General features: G+C 35.3%; 1 protein-coding gene, 1 long non-coding RNA gene and 1 pseudogene across 4 annotated transcripts; all 3 read left to right on the top strand.

Annotated features, from left to right (window-relative positions):
• The first annotated feature begins 4,020 nt into the window (after positions 1-4,020).
• On the top strand, positions 4,021-10,181 carry LOC126582289 (uncharacterized). Of its 3 annotated transcripts, XR_007609418.1 has the most exons (6): positions 4,021-4,172; positions 6,234-6,307; positions 6,817-6,894; positions 8,202-8,271; positions 8,733-8,802; positions 9,597-10,181. It is a non-coding gene; the product is annotated as an uncharacterized LOC126582289 (long non-coding RNA). The 3 variants fall into 3 exon arrangements; XR_007609420.1 differs by lacking the exon at positions 6,234-6,307; XR_007609419.1 differs by lacking the exons at positions 6,234-6,307; positions 6,817-6,894.
• Positions 10,182-14,810: 4,629 nt separating this feature from the next.
• Positions 14,811-16,301, top strand: LOC126633855 (uncharacterized). The gene has a single exon (XM_050304400.1). The coding sequence runs from the start codon at positions 14,811-14,813 to the stop codon at positions 16,299-16,301; it is 1,491 nt and encodes a 496-aa protein (XP_050160357.1).
• Positions 16,302-16,959: 658 nt separating this feature from the next.
• On the top strand, positions 16,960-20,123 carry LOC126582283 (uncharacterized; annotated as a pseudogene).
• The last annotated feature ends 5,432 nt before the right edge of the window (positions 20,124-25,555 follow it).

Below are 25,555 nucleotides of genomic sequence, written 5' to 3' on the forward strand. Positions count from 1 at the left end.
TTGGTATGTAGAACACGAATCAGATAACAAAATTTTCAGCTGCACATAAATTGGTATGTATTTTCACTGAGTTTTCAGGATGTGAATATTACTGGACATCCCCTAAATTTTCTCAGAATCCAAACAGTGAGCAAGAATTTCCCAGAAGCCCAAATTTAGAAAGAAAAAAAAAACATTTAAACATAAAAAGGAAACAAATAAACTAAACAAAATGAAATACCAGATAAAACACTCAATTAAAAAAAACTAAGCAGAACAAAAAGCCAATGACAAAAAATATGACCATATGTAGCAAATCCAAAGCACATCCCAGAATCTTAATAAAAACAGAGAAATAAGAAGCAGCTTTCAAATAAAAAAAAAGACATAAAACTAATTTAATGGTACCTAATTTGGCATGTGGGGGATTCAAATTGGATGTTCATAACTAATAATATTTCACAGTGTTTACAAATAGGTAAACTGTGTCCTAAATCATGTTTGCATATTGTCTTCTACTCTACTCTGTTCAAGTGTATATCGTGTTGGACTCAAACCCAACATTAACCTGCAAAATTAAAGTTAAAATGTTTTTGTTTCGAATGATCTGATACCTGAGAATAGAGAAAGATATATGATTATAGAGAAAGGCCAAAAAGAAGAAACACTTATTCACAAAACCACCCCTTCAAATCAACACACAGTCAGCATGCAGAGAAGGATCGCTTTGGACATAAAGCTTAACATTTTACCTGCAAGCCCGCTGTTTGAGATAAACAACACCAAATCATTGTATCCCTTTAGAAACTTAACAGGATGCTCCACCTTGACCCAATGACCGAAGACATTGCCTTAAAAAATCGGGGCAATAACACGTGTATTAGAGAAAACAATAGAATAGGTTATAGAGAATATGTTGAAAAATAGGTACCGGTTGTATACTGAAATCAATCATTACAACCCCTCTGGCTCTAAAACATTGAAGAAGAAATATCTGCAGTAGTTTGGAAGCCTGAAACTCCACGCAGAAAGTAGATTAACGTGGGTCAACTACATCTTCATGGTCAGTCTAATTTCTAGTATTACGGGTATTAGATTATTGAAGTGCAATATAAACCAATAACCATGTATCAGTAACATAGGAAAAATACGGAAATAATTTCGGGCATACACAATACAGGGGCGTTACAAAGCCTAATAAAAAAGTTCATAACTTCGAATTATCTTATCATACAATTTGGTGGAGCAAAAACTAAACCTACCAACATCAATATGCAGTGTTTGTCATAAAACGACAATTCATATCCATTACCATTATCCTCTAATGCTCTGAGCAATCTTAATGTTGGCCTGCAAATTATCCGGCCCCTCAACTGTGGAGGTATTATATGCTTATTTTGTCAACCAAATAGAGATCAACCTGAGTAAATTTCCGCTTAATTAAGTTCTAAACACTTTAGTAAAATCTAAAGTTAAAAAGAGCAGTTCAATTTGACTAAAAATACATAAAGGAAGAGAGAAAGAACAAAGAGTTGTAGAAAGCCGTAAAATGATACTAAACCTGCAAGTTAAATAAAAAAAAATTTCAAACAAATCTAAAAGCCAAAATTATTCAGAGGATCACTCTCAAATTAATAAAGAAGTTGGGAAATGCTAAGGATGCCCAGCTGTTTACATCTTCTCATTATTTTAGTCTAAGGAAAGCATGGGAAATGGCACTGTAGAAATGAATAGTATCAATTTAATTACAACAATGCCATTGCTCTAAGGATTTTGCCTGGGCTTTGTTTTTCTTTTAGGTTTAGTTGTATGGGCTTTTTGCAGGTTTGGGCTGTGATTGGGTTGGTGGGTTTTGTTTGTAGTCGGGTTTTTCGGATGATGGCTGACACGGGCAGGCCTAGCCTGCAATGAAGCCAGTGAGAAGAAAGGGGAGGTGTGGTGCGATGCGAGAGAGAAGAGAGACAGGAGTCGTCCGATGGCAGAGAGACGAGAGGTGGGTCGTGCGATGCCTGAGAGAAGAGAGATGAGGACTTCTAGAAGGAAAAATTGGAGGAGAGAGGGAGGGGTAGGATAAGCAAAACAATAGGTAGGGCTGCCCGGAATTTGGGTTTTGTTTTTTCTCGGTGAGCTCTGCTTTAGAGAAACGGTGAGGCAGGAAGGGACGCCTAAAGCTATGGTTGGTTTCAGAGATTTGGTTCCAGCTGGAAGCTATCTCTGCAAGCATTGATGAGGATTTCTCCCAGCTGGCAGGTTGCATTCCTTTCAAAGCTAAGTGTCCCTTTTGAACCGAATTTTCCCTTATTTCACTGTTTCTGGTTTGAACTTGCTTAGAAACCTGTTGTTTTTTCCTGCTTTCTTTTCTGTTTAATTCTGGTTCGGTTCTTCAACTTTTAGTTGGGAGTGCAAGATTTGATTTTAAATTATTAAATTGGGACATCAAAACAGATATTTTGTGCTGCTTTCTTCACTGTCTGATAATACTACTTCCTCTTCATTTCTCTTTTTCTTCCTGTTGTGTTGGTCTTTCAGTATTATAGCTTCTCTGCCGAAATAGGTTTTCCATTTGTATAAACCTAGGGTTTTGGGTGGTAAAATTGCTTCACACAATTTCTGGGGTTGCGATCGACGGTGGTATGTGCTGTGTTTGGTTTTTCTTTTGATTTTTGCTTGATTTGGATGAAATTGTAACCATTGTTTTTTTGGGTTGGTTCTGATCCTGTGCTAGGTTTTCCTCGCTGAGAGGATATTTTTCATTTTGGTTCCTTCGTTGATCAGTCGCAAATTTGGCAATGTCTCTGGTGGTCTTCTTATTTTTTGGGTAAATCTCCTTCCGCCAAAAACAATTTCCTTGCTATTGTTAGTACTTTGTTCTCCTTCTTCTTCTTTATTATTATATACCTTCTGTTTATTTAACATGTTTGTAAGATTGGTTTATCATTTATGCATGTTTTTATACAATTGTTGCATATTTCATTCATATTTTACATATGTATATGCTTCGCTTTTATCAAGTACGTACTTGAGAGATTGGTAGCTTGATTTTTGGGTGAGTTTTTGTCATCATTTTTTTGTACATCTGGGAACCCCGTTGATAAGTGTTAGATTAGAGTGTGTTTGTAATTTTTTGGAACAAATCAGAGGAATGATTGGAGTTTGGGTAAATTTGATGTTAGGTTAAAATTTCTTTGTAATTTTAGTCTGCTGTGCATTACCCATTCGGAAATCACGCTTGAGCAGTGTGCACCATTGTGCTATTTTGCAAAGTACCAAACCAGGGGAAGAAGATCATTAACACTTTGTTTAGACAGAACCGTTTGTTTTCGCCAAAATCAAAAGGAATTTTTTTTTTAACCGAATGGTGTGTTTTCTTTCTTCTTTGTCCATTTTGCCTAAAACATTTAACCAAAACATGACAATTTCACTGAAAAAATCCCATTTCCCTACTTTTAAATGAATTAAGCATGTCATTTTAACACCTCCTATAAAATATTTATGTAAACCAACTAAAAATCCGACTTTTTTCCTACTTTTGAATGAATGAAGCATGCAATTTCAATTTTGTCCATGTGGTCTAAACTATTGAATCAAAACATGACAATTTCATTGCAAAAACCCCATTTTTTCCAACTTTTGACTGAATTGATCATAACATTTTAAGGTTTGCATAAAAGATTATACGAGGCAGCTAAAAATCCTATTGTTTTTCTGTTTATTCATTGAATTGAACATGTCATTTCAAATTAGTAGCTCAATTTTCTTTCTGCTGTTACAATTAGTGGCTTAAGTGCCCCATTTTTTCCTACTTTTGAATGAATTGCGCATAATTGTGAATCGTTTCCTAACAAATCTGTTGAGATATGTTATTTTTGGTAGGAAATTGTGGTTGCTGTTGTTAGAAATAGATTGAATTTTTCTGTTTGGTTTTGATTATAGCTTATGTCTTTGAACAAGCATGCTTATAAAGTTGCTGCAAAGTGTTTTCTCCCTTGCTTGACCTGGGAATACAATGTTTCCTCCCTTTATTTCTCTGTTTTGTATCCACCAGCCATAAAGCACAAAAGTAGTTCTACTCAACACGCACACGCACACCCAGACACCTCCACAACTGACCACCCAACCTCCATTTCAGCTCAGCTCAGCTCAGATTCCGACCGTCCAAATCAACCACTTTTCCGACCCTTGAATGTCTTAAGGTACTTTTCTGTTCCATTTGGTTCCTTCTTTTGTTGCTTAAATTCATGTGATTAAAGTCTGAAAAAATACAGTGAAAAAGATGCAACTTTTTTATGCCAAATGTGCTTAAAGATTGGACATGTTGTTGAATGTTAGCCATGTAGTTTGAATTGGATATGTGATTGAATATTAGGTATTTAGTTTGAATTGATTTGGATGTGTGGTTTATTGAATTGGAATTCGGATATGTGCTAATTGGAATTGGATATGTTGAAACTTTATATATATCTCAAAAGAAAATAAAAGGAATTCATTCTACATACAGAAGCAAATGATCCAACAATTACATATTTAATTACAACTCCATGAGTGTTTTTGTCAATGATTTGTTGATTTTGTGTGATTTCGGTTGGATGGCTATCATAAAGTCAATCCTCAACTTTGTTCATGTATATTGAGAGTAAATTAGAGAGCTAAAAGGTAGTAAAGTTTGAATATTTATGTTTAATGTTGTTTTGAGTTTGGATTAATTTTGTTTGTTTGATATTAGAAATTGAGTGATAGGGAATTGGCACTTTTCTTCAACGTTTAACTCAATTCTAATTTTCTGCTTAGTTTCCAAGAAAATTGAGGGAAAAAAGGATAGAAGATTAATGAATTCACTGAATTGAGTGCTTTAAGTCCATTTGTGATTGAAGTTATTCCCTTTGCTTTCATTTCTGGTTGTTTTTTTCTTTTGGGTTTCCAGCACGTTGAGCATGGTACAACAACAACAACAACAAAGCCTTTTCCCACTAAGTGGGGTCGGCTATATGAATCCTAGAACGCCATTGCGCTCGGTTTTGTGTCATGTCCTCCGTTAGATCCAAGTACTCAAGTCTTTTCTTAGGGTCTCTTCCAAAGTTTTCCTAGGTCTTCCTCTACCCCTTCGGCCCTGAACCTCTGTCCCGTAGTCACATTTTCGAACCGGAGCGTCAGTAGGCCTTCTTTGCACATGTCCAAACCACCGGAACCGATTTTCTCTCATATTTCCTTCAATTTTGGCTACTCCTATTTTACCTCGGATATCCTCATTCCCAATCTTATCCTTTCTCGTGTGCTCATACATCCCACGAAGCATCCTCATCTCCGCTACACCCATTTTGTGTACGTGTTGATGCTTCACCGCCCAACATTCTGTGCCATACAACATCGCTGGCCTTATTGCCGTCCTATAAAATTTTCCCTTGAGCTTCAGTGGCCTACGACGGTCACACAACACGCCGGATGCACTCTTACACTTCATCCATCCAGCTTGTATTCTATGGTTGAGATCTCCATCTAATTCTCCGTTCTCTTGCAAGATAGATCCTAGGTAGCGAAAACGGTCACTTTTTGTGATCTTCGCTAGATTGCGCTGGTCATTAGTGTGGATAAGTATATAAATGGATAGAGATAGGAAAGCAAACACAAGATGTACGTGGTTCACCCAGATTGGCTACGTCCACGGAATAGAGGAGTTCTCATTAATTGTGAAGGGTTTACAGAAGTACATAGGTTCAAGCTCTCCTTTAGTGAGTACAAGTGAATGATTTAGTACAATGACATTAGGAAATATTGTGGGAGAATGATCTCGTAACCACGAAACTTCTAAGTACCGGAGTGTGGTATCGTCTTGACTTGCCTTATCTGTCTCATAGGTAGATGTGGCATCTTCTCTGGAAGTACTCTTCCTCCATCCAGGGGTGGTTCGTTGAGCATGGTAAAATAAATTATTTTGATTTTGGAAGTCTACTTTGTTTTTCAGCTTTAGTTCTTGGGGGAACTGAAAATGCGATTTCATGTATGGTGGTTGTATTTGTTTGTCATTTGAAAGCAATTGAAACAGAGAGAGAGAAGGGAGAGGAAAAGGATTTGGTCCTCATTTAATTCTTCTTCTATTACATAGATTCAAAATGTGTTTAGTATCTCATTTGATTGGTGTACCTTTGCTCATTTAACTCAAATTTAATATGATTTGGTCCTCCAATTTCTCTAAATTGCAAACGGATTTATTTTCTTTAGAAATTTCATGAACTCTGGTTGTGGGATGATGCTTGCAGATGAACTATATGCACAGTCTTTTGGGATGAGTTAGGAAGATCCACCTGAAAACAGCATAGAAGATAGAGAACTGGTATGTTGCTTTGTCTTTTTGTTCGATTTTGATGTTTATATGATCATTGTCTTTTCAATTGATAAAAAATCTTCTGTAACTTCTGAAAATTCATGGTCACCATTGAAAAAAATTGTGATTTGTTCTTAGCCATCATATTTCAAATCAAAATTGGTTCTGTCATGAACAATTCAAATGTTCAGTTCTTTTATTTCAGGGCAATATTTTTTCTTTATCGGTTTATGTAGATCGGGTTGCATTCGATAGTTGATGGATTCATGCCTAGAATCCTACTACTAATTTTGGCCTACAGGCTTGACCATTATTTACAGCAGAGATGTTTTGAGATTAAGAGACCTTAGGAAACTATCATACAAGACTATACTTACAATTGAATATCGTTTTTCGAGTTCATAAGAGGAATGTGTTTATGGAAGTTAATATCTTCTTTTTCTTTTGGTGGTTTTCTCACTAGGAAATGCTCAAGTTCTATCATATATTTTTTGTTAATTAAGTTTTGATTTTCACAGTAATTGTACAACCCTGTTCCATCATGATCAAATCTGCCTCGCAGATCTTCCTTCTGTGCCTCCTTCAAAACTCCTATGGTGAGTTCCAAAATATACCCCCAATTGTATTTTCTTCTCTCTCTGTATGCGCTTTTGGGAGGTTCCAATTTCTTGCGTTCTTAAGCTTATGCCTCTAAAGGCACCTTAATTTTGTGTTTAATTTGGGTTTTCTTTTGTTATGAATTCTGAATTTTGTCTTTAATTTGGGTTTTGTAGGTTTAGAATTTAGAATTTGTAAATAATTAACTTTAATTTTGTCTATTATTATTGGGTTTGAGCAAATTTCAACCTTTTGTCTTTGTTCTTTATACTTTTGAGTTCCATATATTAAATACTAGGTTTTTTTTCATTTAGCATCTTATGAATTTTATGAATTACAGCTTCTGCAGTATTTTCCAAGTACATTTTATATACATCCACGGTACGCGCACATGCAATGTCACACAAACACTGTCATGTACTTATACACACAACATATACAATATATACTCGCACACTTATGCCTTTTTTTATCACTTGGAAGCTTTTGTTGTTTTTTGTCAGCAATACAATATACTCTTACACGCTTATGCATCCCATGCACTCACAGACACAGTACACACATTGTTGTTTTTCCTTATTTGATTATTGGGATGCCAAAATTTTAAGAATTTCTGTTTAATTTGATTATTTGGTATACTCAGTTAGTTAAGGCTGTTCTTAACTTTCTGTTTTCTGATTGAATTTGTTTTGGGTGCACGGTTTGAGGGTAGGGTTGAGGGAACAAATGTGTTGGCTGCAGAGAGAGGCTGGGGTTGATGGATTGTATCTCTCCCTCTCTGTCCCATCTCTTCTTCTATCATTTACCATTTCCTTCCATTTGCGATTGTGTTGGGGGTTTTGTTTGTAGCCTGTGATTCTACGTGGGGTTGTTTATTTTTACTTGATCTGAATGCACGTCCAATTGCTTGCCTGCGCACGTCCAATTCATTGATTGCAAAGAAAAATAAACTGGTTGGAGTATCTTCTAATGGGCTCCTGCAATCTTTATAATTACTCTGTTATTTCCTTTAGTTATGGCTATTTGACTTTCTTTTAAATTTTCATAAATGTTGTTCCAATGGAATCAAGTGCCAAAATTAGAATAAACATTCTTTAGTCAAGTTGGACACTTATCCATATAATGTTTGGTTCAGGGATCCCTTATACAAACATAATCTTCAAATGTATTTCAATCAGACTTCACCCTCATGGTTTAATAAGTGTGAAAACTGTCTTAACTATACAATTGGTAGTCTTACTTAGTTTATTGAATCCGTTTGTTAACGGTTTGAATTCTTACTGTGAATCTCACTCATTTTTTGCAGTTTAGATTAGACTCTCATCACATCATTATAATCTGCTCTTGCTGCTGCGTGCATTTGAATCAACACTTTGGTATGTCACCTGAACTTAAATGCATTCTTTTCCCATTCTTTATGTTTAAGGCACCACGACTTTATGATTTTTTGATTGATTGATTGTAAAGAAAAATAAATTGGTTGGAGTATCTTCTAATGGGCTCCTGCAATCTTGATAATTACTCTATTATTTCCTTGAGTTATGGGTATCTGACTTTCGTTTTAATTTCCATATATGTCGTTCCAATGGAATCAAGTGCCAAAATTAGAATAAACATCCTTTAGTCAAGTTGGACGCTTATCCATATAACGTTTGGTTCAGGGATCCCTTATACAAACATAATCTTCAAATGTATTTCAATCAGACTTGACCCTCATGGTTTAATAAATGTGAAAGCTGTCTTAACTATACAATTGGTGTGTTATAGTCTTAGTTAGTTTATTGAATCCATTTGTTAACGGTTTTAATTCTTACTGAATCTCACTCATTTTTTGCAGTTTAGATTAGAGTCTCATCACATCATTATAATTTGCTCTTGCTGCTTCGTGCATTTGAATCAACACTTTGGTAAGTCACCTGAACTTAAATGCATTCTTTTCCCTTTCTTTCCGCTTGAGGCACCACCACTTTATGATTTTTTGATTGATTGTGTTTGGTTTCATCGCATTATCTTATTCATTTGCTTTCTGCTTTGTTTTTCATTCTTGGTTGTCTTGGTCATTGTCTCATTGTCCAGAGGTCAGATGGTTTGACTTCATTTTTTTTGTTTTAATTATGTTTGTGCAATTCTGTTATTGTTTCAAAGTTCCTTGCTATCTTTGTGATTCTGGTTTAACCCAATGTTCTTAATTCTTTATCAGATGTTGTTGGGCATTTAATCTCTGTTATTCTGTTATTGGTTGGTTGGTGTTTTCGTTTGGTTTTCTAATAGTGAACTGTCTCATCCTCCCCAAAATGCTTTAACATGTTTGGTTGATAACTGCACTCTCTAAACGAACTGGACATTTTTACCTTCCATATTTAACAAAATGAGCAACCTTTTAACAATGCAGGAATGCAACTAAGATATTAAGGAAAAATCATGGATATTTACATTCAAACTACAAGTATCATTTGATCATAAATAATTAAATCATGCATTTTCTTTATTAGCCATCCCTTCAAAATTTGATCCAAAACACTGTCAAAATGCATTTTGTTTGTGTTTTCTTTAGCTGTTATCTAACTTTTGCAAATCTTCTGCATTTACATTATTAATCTGAGTTTTAAAGATTTTTGACGGTGTTATTTTTCAACCTACAAGCTAAAAGATATTTAAAAAAAAACATAAATATTAACGCCGTATTTAATTTTTGATCAAGGCTAAATAAAATGGTGTGCGAGATTGATCGAAGAGAGCAACAAATTCTAGGAGTGTTAGTAAAAAATTTAAGGAAACTGGTTAAGGCTCGACATGATGAACGAAATCGAGGGACATTAGTGAGATATTATGACACTTCCCCGGGACCAAGTACAACGAGAGCAGCAAAAATACAAAAACAAGAATGGGTTTGCGTGTTTATGGTAGGGGTGCAAACAAAAACAAATTGGTGGTCCATACCATGTATCCACCTGCAAATCGTAGTAATCCGACAAAAGAAAAGGTTTTGTTGGATAAAAAACCTTTGCAAAGTTTTTTGGGGTTTTTCAGTGGGATTTATAGCTTTGCTCGCTAGAAAAAAGTTGGAATTCTGTTGCTCTTACTTGCCTTTGCTGCAACGGCCGTTTGGGTTTTAAATGTCTAAAGACAGGACCGGTGTTTTAGATAAGATTGACACAATGTAAACTTTTTTTGTTCGGTCATAAGGGTGATAATGTAAACAATTAAGCCTTTAACCGTTTTAAGGAAGTGTTGTTAATACTTTTTTTTGCACTTTTTTGGTACACTTCTATCTCACTAATGAATGTTTTTTGCTGACCCTTTTATCATTTTAAGGATAAAGTATTGTTAGTACTCTTTTTTCACCCTTTTGCTGCAGTTCTATCTTTCTGATTAATGTTTGTAGCTGGCAATAACCTTATTGTGCCAGAATTATGTTTCTCTCCTTAAATTTGTATGCCATTTCTATTGTTGTTAATAGGATCCTTTAGCCAATACTTTTTTGGTGGTTATACACTTTTAAGGTGGTTGTTGTCTTGATGTTTTGGTTTTCTAAGTGAGCGGGCTGTTCTCATCAACGAGTATTTTCAATTGTGTGCCTCTTACTTTTTTTGGCTTAACTTTAAGCTATGATTTTTGGTGCCCTAATGATTTTTTCTCATAATGCATATAAAAACCTTTGACTTTGGTGCTTCTATTGAAGTGAGAAAAACTCATATCTCACTTTTACAATTTGATCAGTGGTTGTTGATTAGATTACCTAATTCTTTTACTAAGAATTTGGTTTTACGTACTCCATTCATTTTTCTTCATATAAGTATATAAAAATTGCATCATCAAACTAATTAGAATTATTCAACTTATGGATGAGTTGGCATTGTTAAGTGGTCGTACTTAAACTCAAAAAATGTTGGAGTATTTCTATCATTAATAATTTGTATCAAACTCAACGTTTCATAAGAGTCTAAACTGAGAGCTTTGTGAAAAACAATGAAACTAGATCACACCATTTTATATATATTTTATTACATTGCTTATAACACAGGTCAATATTTTGTAAACTAGAACAAAAGTCCATTATGCTGTCTTAAGTATTGCTAAAATTGTTTTATCAAGTGAAATGTAGTTGACGAATACAAAAAATTAACTTAGGAAATCTTAATGATGATTGTTCATGTCACCCTGTTGATAAGTGTCTCCAATGTGATGGATATTTTGTGATGTAAAAGTGTTAGTTTGATGTTGGATTCTTGGTGAACATGTGCTATCCCAAGTGATGGAATCGCATCATGGATTTCTATGTTTCCGTAAATAGATTTAATGAAAATGTTTTCCAACATCTACGAAAACAGACATGGTGAACACAAACTTTAATCTTCAAACTTTCTCAGTGTTGTAGTATCTGGTGATTTAGTTTATCCTGTTAGCCTATTGTAAGATCAACCAAAAATGTTTTGCCTGTTCTTATTGTTTTGCATTATATGCTTTTTTATTGTTAGATCAATTGTGATTTTGTATTATTCGTGTTTGTCCGTGTTAAATTGTTCATGTACTTTCACTTTTACATCTAATTAGTCAACCGACAACGAAATTTAAACGTTTTAAATCCTGATCATCTCTATTTAAGACAATGCATTTTTTTTCTAACCTAAAAGCGTTTGATGCATGTCATTTCTTTAAAGTATTGAAACATACATCGTTCCAATTGTATATGTGTTTATATTTTCTCTTTCTTTCTGTAGCTTCTATAACTACTGTTTTAATCCTTGCGGTGATGTATTACTGCTCGATTGGATTTATGTGCAGCTGCAATCCCGTCTCTATATTGGTTAGATTTCTGCAACTTTAAAGAACCATCACCTTCTTCGTTTCTGCTTGCTTTTTTGTGGCCTTGCACATGCAATCATCCATGAATTCTTCTTGGATCGTGGTTCCTTTCTTATTTGATATTTATCCTGCTGCTCTTTATCACTATTTTTTTAGCAATCATTGCATGCTTTATCCATACTTTTTACCGTTGCAACGGGAAACAACGCTGTCCAGAGAGACAGCCGTAAATTAAGTTTCTCTGTTATTTGTTCTAATCTAATCACATTATGATTGTGTTTTTACTGTTGTATTTACAATGTGTTTGTCTTTCTAATTGCCTTTTGCTTTAATGAATCATGGTTCACTACCAATTTCATTTGGTTTGGATGGTTATTTGGTTGGAGTGTTGCTTTTATTAGAGAGTGAACCGCTGCTGTTTCTGTTTTTTTTTCTTCCCCTTTATGTAGTTTTATGTCTAGATGAATAGGGTGACCTACGAGGGCCGTTGAAATTCAACGTGCCGATTTGCCTGCATTTGTTGCGGATAGTGATCTCAGTAATTCAGAGTTGCAAGATGTTCCCACTGCTTACAACGATCAAAATAATGATGGTTCAAGTTCTTTCTCACTTTTTAAAAACCAAGACAACTCTTCCCAAACATTTGCATCAGCTTTCAAAAAAATTTTTCCCATCCATGGTGTTTTTAGCCCACATTTCGAACCTGGGACAAGTTCTAATCAGATTTCTGTGCCCGCCTTTTCTTGCTGATCGTGCAAATGTGCAGAGTCTGTTAGCTGTTGATGCTCAAACCAATCATTCTGGCATGAACCCACTAATAACCGGGCAAGCCAACTATCAAAAAAAAAAAGAAAGAGTATGCAATCTTTCGACATAACTCTGTTCTCATTTTCTCGCTAATTTCAGAAGTTCACTTTTCTCCATCTGTTAACTTAAGGTTGTTGATTTGATGGCTGCTTCTATTAATCTTTGTTTTTATAGGGATTGATCCAGAATATGTTGATTTTGGCTTAAGAAATTGCCAATGTCAATACTACAGTGCTCTGTTTTGGTCTACAGAACAGTCCGTAAAGAATGTTCCATCTACTTCTGCCCCGCAGTTCACCGCGTGTTGCATGAGTCAAAAAGTAAAATTCCCACGTGTTAAACCCACACCTCTTTGTCTGGATCATTTGTTGAATCCCAAAAATTCTCAAAGCTGCTTGCAATTTAAAACAAATGTTAGATCGTATAATTCAATGATGGCGTTAACATCAATGGGAGCCAAAGTCGATGCATCAATCAACAAGGGTCGGGGTTCTTATGTTTTTAAGATAAATGGTCAAGTGCATCATTTGATGGGTTCTTTATTGCCTCTGAAGGGCGAAAATCCTAAATTTGCACAACTGTACATTCATGACACTCAGAATGAAGTCAGTAATCGTATTGGTTGTTTTGGTGGATCAGAAGCGGTTGAAAAACTCGACCATCATGTTGTTGATGGCCTCATTAAAATGCTAGACGAGGGTAATGAGGTCATTAAGCTTTTTAGGCTCGCCAAAGATATGATTGATGAAGGGTCCACAAGTCATTTGCGTTTGTGTTTATATGGTGCGCAAGGCAATCATGATGCACAATATAATTTGCCTGTGTCTGACGAGATAGGTGGCTTGATAGTTGGGGATATTGGCGAATTCCACACTGAAAGAGATATCATTGTGGAGCATAGGACGAATGGCCTACAAAGAATCACAAAGTTACATTCTAAGTACATGGCACTACAATATCCTCTTCTTTTCCCCTACGGTGAAGATGGGTATAAGAAAGGCCTTCCTTGGAATCCAGATTATAAAGGGAAAAAACCAAAGACTGGGGGAGTTTCAATGAGAGCGTTTATGGCTTATCAAATTCAGGATAGACCAGGACACAATGATACCATGTTGAAAGGTGGCAAATTATTTCAGCAATATTTACCACGCTTGAAGAAGACAGGTTAGATTTCATCAAGGCAAATCAAGATTCTTTAAGAACAGAAAGTCTTAACGGAATTCATGAAGCGCTGAAAGCAAGAAATACAAGCAGTTCTGCTGTTGGCAAGAGAGTCATTTTGCCAACTTCGTTTACTGGCAGCGTTAGATATATGATAAATAATTATCAGGATGCAATGGCCATATGCCGTCACTTTGGAAATCGTGATTTATTTATCACTTTCACCTGCAATGCTAAATGGCCTGAAATTATTGAAGATATGCGTGATAAACCTGGTTGTAGAGCTTAATTCATCAAATCAGGGAAACCTTTTGGCGATGTCGAATCTGGTTAGTTAATCGCTCTTGGCCAATTTTTTCCCTTTCTTTGTTTATCTATCTTCTCATTGCATATTTAAATCGTTTTGTTTTGATGTCTTTGCATTCTTTATTTAAAAACAGTGATTTACACGGTGGAGTTCCAAAAACGGGGTCTTCCTCATTGTCATATCTTGCTCTAGGTGAACAAATATTATAAATGTTACTCTCCCTACGATGTTGATTCTATTATTTCGGCTGAACTTCCTGATAAATATTCTGACCAAGTTGGGTATGATGCAGTTTCGCAGTACATGATCCATGGGCCATGTGGTCCTGCAAATCGATTTTCACCATGCATGAAAGAAAACAAATGTTCAAAAAAATTTCCAAAACCTTTCACAAGTGAAACCACTTTTTCGGATGATGGTTTCGTTACTTATAAGCGTCGAGATATAGAAAATCTGTTTGTTCTGAAAAACGGAATCAAGCTTGATAATGCATTTGTTTTCCCTTACAATCGTGAGCTATTATTGAATTATATAAATGTTGAATCATGCTTTCAATCAACACTCATCAAATATCTTTTTAAGTACATAACTAAAGGCATTGATCGGGCTAGAGTTGTTTTTTAGGATAAAGAGTTTGATGAGGTTGTGGCTTATTTAAATTGTAGATATTTATGCCCTTACGAAGCTGTTTGGAGATTGTTATAGTTTTACATTCATTTTAGGGAACCATCGGTTGAAAGATTGTCTGTTCACCTTCCATTTGACCAAAATGTTGTTTTTAGAGAGATCGATGATCTCAACTATGTTATCAACAACCCTAATCTCGAAAGAACAATGTTAACAAAATGGTTTGAAACCAATGTCCAAGACTCTGATGCACGTAAGTTATCTTACGTTGAATTTCCTACCAAGTACGTTTGGAAAAATGATAGGAAACAATGGAGCCGTAGAAAACAAGGTAGATCTTTGGGTAGGGTTGTGTATGTTCACCCTGCTGCTGGTGAATTATACTATTTGAGGTTGTTGCTTAACTACCAGAAAGGCAGCTTTAGTTTTGACCATTTAAAGATTGTCAAAGACGTTCTTGAACCCACATTCCAAGCTACATGTACATCCCTTGGTTTATTGGGAGATGATAGGGAATCGAATAATGCTATGTTAGAAGTAGTTATCACTACGTCATCTTTTCAATTGAGGCAGTTGTTTGTCACATTGGTGCTCTTTTGCAATGTTGCTGATCCATTAACTTTGTTTGAAGCGCATTGGAAGTCCATGTGCGATGACATTTCCAGAAACATGCTTAACGTTTTTGGCCCGCAAGATGTTTCTAAATATCAGGATGAACTTAGAAATTCTCTTTTGTATGAGTTAGAAAAGTTGTTCACAGCTTCGAATACTTCTTTATCAAAATATCACCTGCCACAACCGAACAATCTAATGATGGATAGACTGAAGAATAGGAGTTTGAGAGAAGAGTTAAATTACAATGCTAACTCACTAAAACAAGAGCACTCACTTCTGATCGGCCAATTAAACAAGGAGCAAAAATTAGTTTATGACAGCGTCATAGACACGATTGACAACAACAGATCTGGCCTATTTTTTGTGCATGGTCATGGTGGGACAGACAAGACTTTTTTGTGGACCACCATCATAGATAGAATTAGATCCCAAAATCAAATTGTTTTAGCGGTGGCTTCATCTGGAATTGCCTCCCTCTTGCTTCCTGGTGGAAGAACAGCTCACTCTAGATTTAAAATTCCTATCAACCTCACAAATTGTTCTGTTTGTGAGATTAAAAAAGGGACTCATCTTGCAAAACTAATCACTGAAGCTGCTCTTATTGTCTGGGATGAAGCCCCCATGAATCATAAACGATGTTTTGAAACTCTTGATAGATCTCTTCGTGATGTTCTTAAAGGGTCAAAACCAGGCTTTGACCATTTGCCATTTGGAGGTAAACCAATTCTTTTCGGAGGTGATTTCAAGCAAATTCTTCCTGTTGTTCCAAGCGGAAGTGTTGCTGACATTGTTCAAGCTTCATTGACGAGTTCATACCTTTGGTCCTATTTAACTATATTTTTCCTTAAGCAAAACATGAGGCTTTCGAAAACAGGTCTAAACGAAGTGGAAAAAAAAGAACTTGCTGATTTTGCAAAGTGGATATTAGATATTGGAAACGGTACTGTTGCCAGATCTATATCTTCAGCTGATGAAGAAAGCTCCTGGGTCGAAATTCCAAAACAATTCCTTATCCATTTTGATGAAGATCCCATCAAATCCATGGTTTCAGCTGTGTATACAAATTTCACAACAAATTTTTGAGATGTGTCATATCTAAAAGAAAGAGCTATTGTGACACCACGAAATGGTACAGCCACTGAAATAAACGATTTTGTGTTAGGTATGGTGCCCAGCGAAAGCCGTACTTATCTCAGTTTTGATTCGGTGTCTTCTGCAATAGAAAATTCTGAAAATTTAGATATGCTTTATCCAATAGAATTTCTAAACCAACTTGATTTACCTGGTTTGCCGCACCACAAGTTGGCTTTAAAAGTTGGTGCCTCAGTGATGTTGATCATAAATTTAAATCAAAGTGGGGGGTTGTGTAATGGAACACGATTGGTTGTAACACAATTGAACGACAGAGTTGTACAAGCAAAAATCATGACGGGAAGCAATATTGGCGAAATAGTATATATCCCCAGGATCATTATTGAATCATCGCAACATAAATATCCCTTCACTATACGAAGACGACAATTCCCTCTAAAAATTTGTTATGCGATGACAATCAACAAAAGTCAAGGACAATCCTTGAAAATTGTCGGCCTGTTTCTATCACAAGTTGTTTTTTCTCATGGACAACTATATGTTGCGTTGTCCAGGGTCACCTCAGCAAAAGGTCTCAAAATTGTTATTGCTCACAATGCTGACGTGCCTTACGGTTATACAAAAAATATCGTTTACAAAGATGTTTTGAAACATTTGCATCACGGTATACATTTATATTAACGTTATGTGCTTTTATTTATTTTTTGAAATATGGCTCTGCTATTCTTTAATGTATTACCTTATTCAATGTTGAATTTAATTTGCTTTTAAATTTTATTTTCCCTAGATTGATGGAGCTGATGCCGATTCGTCTTCTGAAGCCCTACCAACCAGGGACCAAACTCCAGATCCGAGTTTGCAGGATGTGGGTCACAAAAAGCATCGGACATGATCCTCAACCTACAGGTCTTGACTGTTTTATCGTTGATAAACAGGTTTGATTCTTACACCTTTTTGACAAATCGTTGAATTTTCTATTGTTAATGAGCCTTGATTGCAATATACAACAATTTGAATGAAATATACATCGGCTGGATTGACATATTGAAATTTATGTATATAAACTTTTTTATAAGAACAGATGTAAATTAGAATCATACCTGGGTCATCATACTGGTAGTATATGATTGAACGATGCTAAAGGTTAAGTATGAACTTAGACTATGTGCCAAAAGAAAGTTGCTCATTACTTGCGTATAATTTATTTAGTTTGTTCAGGGAAGAGCACGGTGGCGTGTGCTTTGAGTGGGAGTTTGTACCGCAGGGGAAGCTGTTGTACATTCTTGATGGGGACAATGTCAGGCATGGCTTGAATTGCACCTTAGTTTTAAAGCAGAACATCGTGCAGAGAACATTCGAAGGATTGGTAGTATGTGTATGCCTCTTTTTAGATTAACTATGGATTTCTGCTTCATTATGTATTCATGAAACTAATCTCTGCAGTTTTTCAATTCATCTGAGGTATTTGTGATTTTGAATGACACTAAAATTATATATGAGTTATAGGAACCACTGGTTAAGAAAATGGGTCCAAATTCAAAGCTGCATTTTTCTTCCCTCAAAATAAGAAGAAAACATTTCCTCAGCTCCATATTTCAGCACCTCAAGTATATTCGTGTTCTAAAGCCTTCTATTTCTTTCCTTTTCTTCCGTGCTATTATTTTACCCATATGTTATTTGTAAAGTGAAAGATTGGATTTCATATGTCTTGAGTACTTATGGTTTTGTACAATACAAACTTGAGCTTATTGATCCAAATGGCTAGAACAGTATACTCAACCAATTTCATATCCTCTTGGCCAAATGAGAGTATAATACTTGCCACTAAGAAAAATACTTCTATAATAGCAATGTGTTGGTGTGTGGCATGCTCTAATTAGGGATATTTTTGTGTTATAAGAAAGCCACAGAGAGAGAGAGCGTCACATTTTTGTTTTTTTTGGTTTTGGTTAATGTTTCAATCGTAAACATGATTACAGAATCAAAGCCGAGGACACACAAATGATCCATGTAGTTTGAAATTTGTAAGTTACAAGCTTATGGAAAGTAAGCTTTTGTAGTTGTCTAATGACATAGTCAAAGAGTTATCCACCTAATGTTTACTCTACAATGACTGTCAATGAACACTAAAGTCTCATTCCGTGGGAGAAATTTCAAAGTAAGATGTTAATGTCTGAAACAAGCCTATGTTGAAATTTCTTTCATCGTTTTGTTTTTTGTTTGAAAAATTTATTGTTAAAATTTTCTTGGTGCTTTGTTTTATAAAAGATTCAAGATGGGGATAATTTAGCTTTCATTGATGTGTTGTGGCATGTGAGTGTCGAACTTTTTTCTTAATTTAATTTCAAATTGAAATGCGTTTAACGGTGGTCCTATATGATGAAGTTAGCATCCTTATAGGGAACCTAAAACAGGAGTAGTGTACTCATAAATTCCTACTTTTCTCTGCCTCCTTCCCCTCTACTTGCACCATTTGTGACTTATTTTCTTTTTTGGTTTTATCTCAGGAGTTTGTTAGGGAGAAAGTTCGTGAACGAAAGAAATCTAATCGAGAGGTATTTTCTTTTTGGCACATATCATGAATTATGTTTGGGTGTTTAAACAATATTTGCCTAAAAGTATACTCTATTTTTTAGTGGTATTTCAAATAAGGTAACTTCCCCAAACATTGATATTTTGGTTTTCTATTGGTATGTGTGAAACCAGCTTGATTCAGGTTACAAGGTTGAGGGTTGCGGATAATTGTCATATTGCGGATAGTTAATCATGTTCAATAACCTTAGTTACTAGGCCATTCACTTAAATTTTGGTTTCAAGTTGTAGAAAGACGGCTTTTCATTCTTTCTCAATATAAGCTTTCATTACAGCTTCTGTGAACTCATCACTGGATTTGTTAGATATAAGTTTTTATTTGGATAATCTTACTGGTGAATTGTTAAAAGGTAGGAAGGGAGAAGGCGGCCTGCGATTTTATAAACTAAAGTTCAGATGCATTTTCTGTGGTATGGGGTGTCCGAGAGAAAGGGTTTCAGGGATTAGGTTCCGATGCATTTTCTGCTTCAAATCCTTTTTTAACTAAACAAACAACACGTGCCATCAGATTATCAACTATCAACCGTTCTATTCCTTAATTTAAATTTTTTTTTCGTGCCTCTGCAAATTAAGCTAAATTTCTTTTTACAACATTGCTCTGATGGATGCCGATATCTTGCATGTGATCTTACATGCTATCTCTGTAAAAACAACCATCCTATCTTAATTGTTTGAGTGATTGTATCGTCGTCTATGCTAAATCTTTCCTGCTCATTTAGTATTATGTCTTATTTTGGTTTCCTCTTTCTGAAAGGGGGATGCAATTCATGTAACAACAAATGCTCGAGATGTTCAATCTTTTTTGGACCATCTGAGGGTCGGTGATGCATACGAAATCAACAAAAACTGTGTTGTTCACAATAAAGCATCAAACAAGGTTGTACCTCATGCTGCGATCATTGAGTTAAATCATAAGACCACAATCGTTCCTGTTCAGAAAACAACGCAAGAGATTCCGATGCAATGGTTCAATTTGATTGAAATTGGACCATCTTTACGAAAGAATAGATAGGGATGTTAAACTCACAGGTAACAAATTTTATTTTAAGCACTGCTTCATAAACCGAGACAATCATTTTAATTTTTTTGTTGCCTTCCGTGCACACCGATTCTCACTGATGAATATCATTCGTAGATATATTTGGTTGCTTGACGGTTGTGCAGCCGATTGAAGAGTTGACTATCCAACACACAAGAATTGCAAAAAAAGAGAAATCTTAACTAGAAAATATCAGGTGATTTATGTATGCTTTAAATTATTATTATTATTTTCACATCGCACCGTGCTAACTGCTAACTTTTAAATAAATTACAGGGGTGAAACTGTGAGGGTGACCTTATGGGGTGAGATTGCGACCAATTTTGAAAACACTGGATATCAATCGTTGAACATTTGACATATATTTTATCCTTTTCCATAATCCCTGTTGGATCAGTACTCCCCATCAACATGTAAGTCTTGGCACTAGAATTTTTTCCTTTTTTAAGATTGGTATTTCCCTTTTTCTTCAGGAATGACAAACGATGTTGCAAATATGATTCTTCTAGAGTAATATAAGAAGACGTCATCTTAAACGTAGTGAAAGGAACTGCAAATACAAAACATGAAGGAACGAAACCCATCAAGGAACTAGAAATAGTAAAAGGAAAAATAAATTTGATAGGATGTTATATAATCCATGGACATGTATAAAAACAATAATATGGCAGCCATTTGAAAAGAAAGAAATATCAGCTTACCTTTGGCTGGTGCACGCCTATTGATAGGATCTTATATTATACGTTTGTCCCATGCTTTGTTTCTCATTCTTGATTGTCTCTATCACCTCTGATTGTCCAAAGGTCCGATAGTACTTTGTTTTTTTGGGTTTAAATAATGTCTATCCAATTCTATTATTTTTTGAAAATTTCTTGCTCTCTCTGTTTGTAAACCAAAATAAACTGGTTGGATTATCTTCTAAGAGGCTCCTGCAATCTTTATAATTACTCTGTTGTTTCCTTTAGTTATGGGTATCTGGCTTTCTTTTTAATTTCTATATATGTCATTCCAATGGAATCAAGTGCCAAAATAAGAATAAACATATTTTAGTCAAGTTGGACACTAATCCATATAATGTTTGGTTCAGGGATCCTTATACAATCAACTAATTACTTTTACTTGATCCTGCATTGCACAAGGTTAGTCTCTCATCACCGACATGTTAACAAAAGTTACCTCTTCTTTTTTACAAGAAAAAAATTGTTGCATCTTCCTTGGCTGCTTCTTGATTTCTTTCTTTATTTGCTTATGCTCCATCTTTGCAAAATGACGATTATATATGTTTAATGATTTGAAAACATGTGACTCAATAACAGAATGAAAGTTTCACATGGCAAGCGACTGTTGTTGGATTTGATTTAGGCAGGGGCTGGTGGTACAAGCTGTCCATCCTGCCATAAAGCTGTTAAAAACACATCTGGATCGTTTGAGTGCAATGAACATGGTTTATTGAATATTTACCCGAACCATGGTAATATTCTTTCGCATCTGTTTTTCATCCATTCCTTATACTAATTTGCTGACTCCATTTTTTATTTCTGATGGTTATGAAATTCATACAAAATCATGTTTTTATGCTTATAATATTCTATGCAGCAAAAAATTTCAACATGTGACAAACCTACCGTTACATATCCCTTTCAACTTTATAAAAAGACTATTTATACTTGATGGTTAAATTTACAACATCTTCAATTCACTTTCATGTAAAAGCACAAACACTGACGTTTATCTAGCCGGCATATGCTTTTACAATCACTGTGATGCCTTAATTGATCTTTGGTTCACAATCTCAATGCATGCATGCAATTAACTTTGGGGTAGTCTTCATCCCCACTATACTTTGACTGATGTGTGACCCTTGCAACTATGGAGTTTAAGTTGTAAACTTTGGGAACCATTGTTTCCGTTTCTGTTTTGGTTTTATAAAATTGGCTAACAAATGTTGTATACTTTGTTGTTGCAGATTTTGTTAACTAAAACTTTTCAATAAATGCTATTTAGTTTCCACAGCTTATTCATCTTGAGTGATATCCATCTAAACGATCTATATGTCTTTCTGTCCATGCTATTCATGCATACCCTACATTATGATAATTCTAATGCATTTTCTACATTGCTCACAAAGTTGATATTAGTAGTCATGGCTGTCTAACACAAGAATATCCTCCTCTTGCACAGGTTCAAAATTGATGTTATTGTGGAAGATAAGACGAATCAACACAATTTCCTCATAATAGGAAGGCATGCAGAAAAAGTAGTTCGTGTTTCTTGCCACACTTTGGTGATGCAAGAAGGATATGAGGATCCTTTTGTGGCGCCACCAATTCTTGCAAATTTGATGGGCCAATAAAAAACATTTCAAGTCTCTTTTGGAAATCAGAACATCAATTTCGGAAAGACAGATTTCATCGTTCACGGATTGCTTGAAGATAAAGCATTGTCCGAGCCAGCAATCCCCTCAATCAAACCACAAACGCCCGCTCCCACCATAGCAAAAACAATTATCAATCAAGTCACTCCAGCCCTATTCACGCCTTCCCAACCATTGGATCAACAACTCCGATCAATTGCAGCCACTAAGACTTCGAAAAAAAACGTTGTTCCTTGATCAACCATTCACATCTGCCAGGTAAACTTTTCCTTCCGACTAATGCTCTCATCTGTCAATCTTATTAACCGTACTTCCTTCTCTTGGTTATATGTTTGCAATCATCAAAAGGTGTCCACCACTCTTTCACTCTTTTCCATAACTATCATGATTATCTTTACCCTTATCAATTTTGCCTTCATTCACAGCAAAAAACCTCGCACAGACCAAACAACCACAACAAAAAGTGAACAGCCATGCTCTCCATGATCAAATGCTATACACTATGCTGCATATTTTTTTGTTTTAACATCTATGGTTGATGACTTACTTGCTCAAACACCACTTTTCCTATGTTTTGCTAACTGCTAAGTGAGGTTTGGAGGTTGCAGAATATATATTTTGCAGTCTTAACTGCAGGCTCAAAATAAGTGTAAACTGCAGCTTACCTCTGTTTCTTCAATTTCTTATCAGCTACTTCAACAAGTCTTCAACACTTTCTATTTTATATTTCCTGTTGAATAACCTACCTACATTGCAGGACACATGTTATATGCGTGAACTAAATGTTTCTTTTGTTTCTTAAGTAAACAAAATTTTTTTGGAAACCATCTCTTTCTAATCAAGCACATACAGTTTCTTCCCACTCATTGTGCAATGTGTTTATATGCCAACTCACTTAAATGTGTATAAAAGCAAAACTGCTTATCTTACTAGCCTTATTCACTCATGTATCCCTCTGTTTGTTCATAATTGTCTTCAATTTATTCAACTTAAATGTGTTTTATACATCCGGTTATGTTTGAAACAGTTGGTTCCCGCAGCAACGCGCGGGCATAATTTCTAGTATTCTCTAAAAATACTACAGATGGGTTCCTCCACTAAAACTATAAAAACAAATTTAAAATTACAATTAAATTTAATATTTTCTCTTTTCCTCTCCCTCTTCGTGTTCCCTCTGTCCGATGACGCTTCCTAAAATTCTAGCCATTTTACTCATCTCTTCCCAAAAACTACATATACGTTTTAATCCGACAACTATGAATACATATTCAAACTGGGAAAAAGTAGGGCAGAAAACATACCCAAAAAGAAACAGTGGCGTTCTAGCTGCTGCCAAATCTCAGATTGATCAACTGAGGAGGCAAAACGCTAAATCCCTTTTTAGCTGGGAAAGCCCTGACAAAGCACCACAACTCACCGCAAAACCAAACTGTTAGGGTTTTGTCCAAATTAACAAAAATCCAAAATTAAAACTCAAATACAGTACCTGAGTTGAATAGAACTCATTTCACTATGATCTGAAGACAGGCCGCACCCAAACTGGGCTGGAAATTCGTCGAAAATTCGGCAACAACTTTAGAATCCAAGACGGCAAAAGAGACAAAATCTGTGAAGTCTTGGCCCGGCGATTGCAAGTTTAGGAACCCTAGAAACCAATTTTATGAGTTTCGACAAAACGCCCACAACCGCAGGTTTGCAGGGATGCACAACACCCCTCAAAAGCAGAGACGCAAAGAAAATCCCTTAACACACGAAAATCAGGAACTTTCTCCTGGATATTTTGTGAAATAAAGAACGGAATATTTGAGAGGAACGGAGGATTTGAGAAAAAATGATTTGGAGTGTTTTTTTTTCAATGGTGAAAAAAATGGTTAATAGTAAATTGATTGTATTTTAAATTTTATTGAACTCAGGTACCCATGTTCAGTTTTTCGGTTTGATTTGAAGGTATTTCTTGCGCAGAAGAGCTAGGGTTTCTTGGTGAGTTCTTCGGGTTGTGCATCATGCTCTACATCACAAGTTCATTGTTATTTTTCGTAATATATTCTGATTTCTAGAACTGTAAATTTGGATGTGGAAATGAATTTTCTGTGCAAATTTGGATATTTGGATGTGGGTTAAAATTAGGGGAATGGCTCAGATTTTGTTAGTCAATTAATTTAATTTTTTGTTTATCTCAAGCTTTTAAATGATTTCCTGCATCATTGCTTTGTTTTACTCACCGAAATTTGAGGGGTGAATTTTTTTACCTTATGACCTCATTTGTGATTATCAAGTGCATAATTGTCTTTTGATCAGATTTCCTTTGAAGTGAATGCCAAACTGCAGTGTGATGTTAATTGTGATGTTCAAACTTTGTGGCCTTTTGAAATAGGTGGGAGCATAATTCATTCTACTACAGATTGTTCCCCTTTCCATTTCCATGAGGTAAAAGCTCAAATCTTTGTATTTTTGTGTTGGAGAAGTTGGTGGAACAAATTATGCTTTACTCTACATATGACCAATGTCTATGATTTACCTATTTTGATAATGCTTTAATTATGCTTCTTGGTTTTTAATTGGGTTTTTGTGTAGCGAGTTGGATGGATAGTACATAGCATAGGTTTGGTTGCATGTTTATTGGAAAAAGAAAAACACAGAGAGGCACAACACGCTAGAGGATTGAGATTTTAACTCTCCTCATCTTTGCTGCAGCCAATAACAAGAATAAACATTCTCCTTTGCTTTGCCTGCTTCTACCAACAAATTGAAACCTAATTAAAATTTCATCACTACGATTTCACCCATTTATCATAAAATTGGTAGACATAACTTCATACCATCTCAGAGCAGAAATAAAGGTTTTAATTTTCTTTTACTCTGTTATCACTCACTCTTTGTTTACTTTTCCTCAATTTAAGTCTCCAAACAAGCTACCGTTTGTAAGTCCCATCAATCTTCCATTTTTATTTTTCTTGCTTTGATTTCAGTTTTTTATTACTAATTTTAATCATTTGTGTCCACTACTGATATCTTGGTATGTTAGTTTGAAAACGTTTCCCTTCGAATTGTAAAATCTGGCAAATTATTTGAAGCAATTCTAATTTCAGCTTTTTGGATTTTACAAATAGGAAGATGAGGAGACAAAAAGAAGTGCAAAGGAATGCATTTAGCTTCCACTTTTGAGGTTCCACGCACTCAAAAACTGCCGACTGGTGAGCTTAAAAAAAAGAAGTCTCAATTTGATATGAAGTTTGGATT

Source organism: Malus sylvestris, chromosome 9, assembly GCF_916048215.2.
Source record: "Malus sylvestris chromosome 9, drMalSylv7.2, whole genome shotgun sequence".
Lineage (NCBI taxonomy): Eukaryota > Viridiplantae > Streptophyta > Magnoliopsida > Rosales > Rosaceae > Malus > Malus sylvestris.

Coding starts and splice junctions, on each gene's coding strand:
- LOC126633855 (XM_050304400.1), top strand. CDS start 14,811: ATGTTAACAAAATGGTTTGAAACCAATGTCCAAGACTCTGATGCACGT.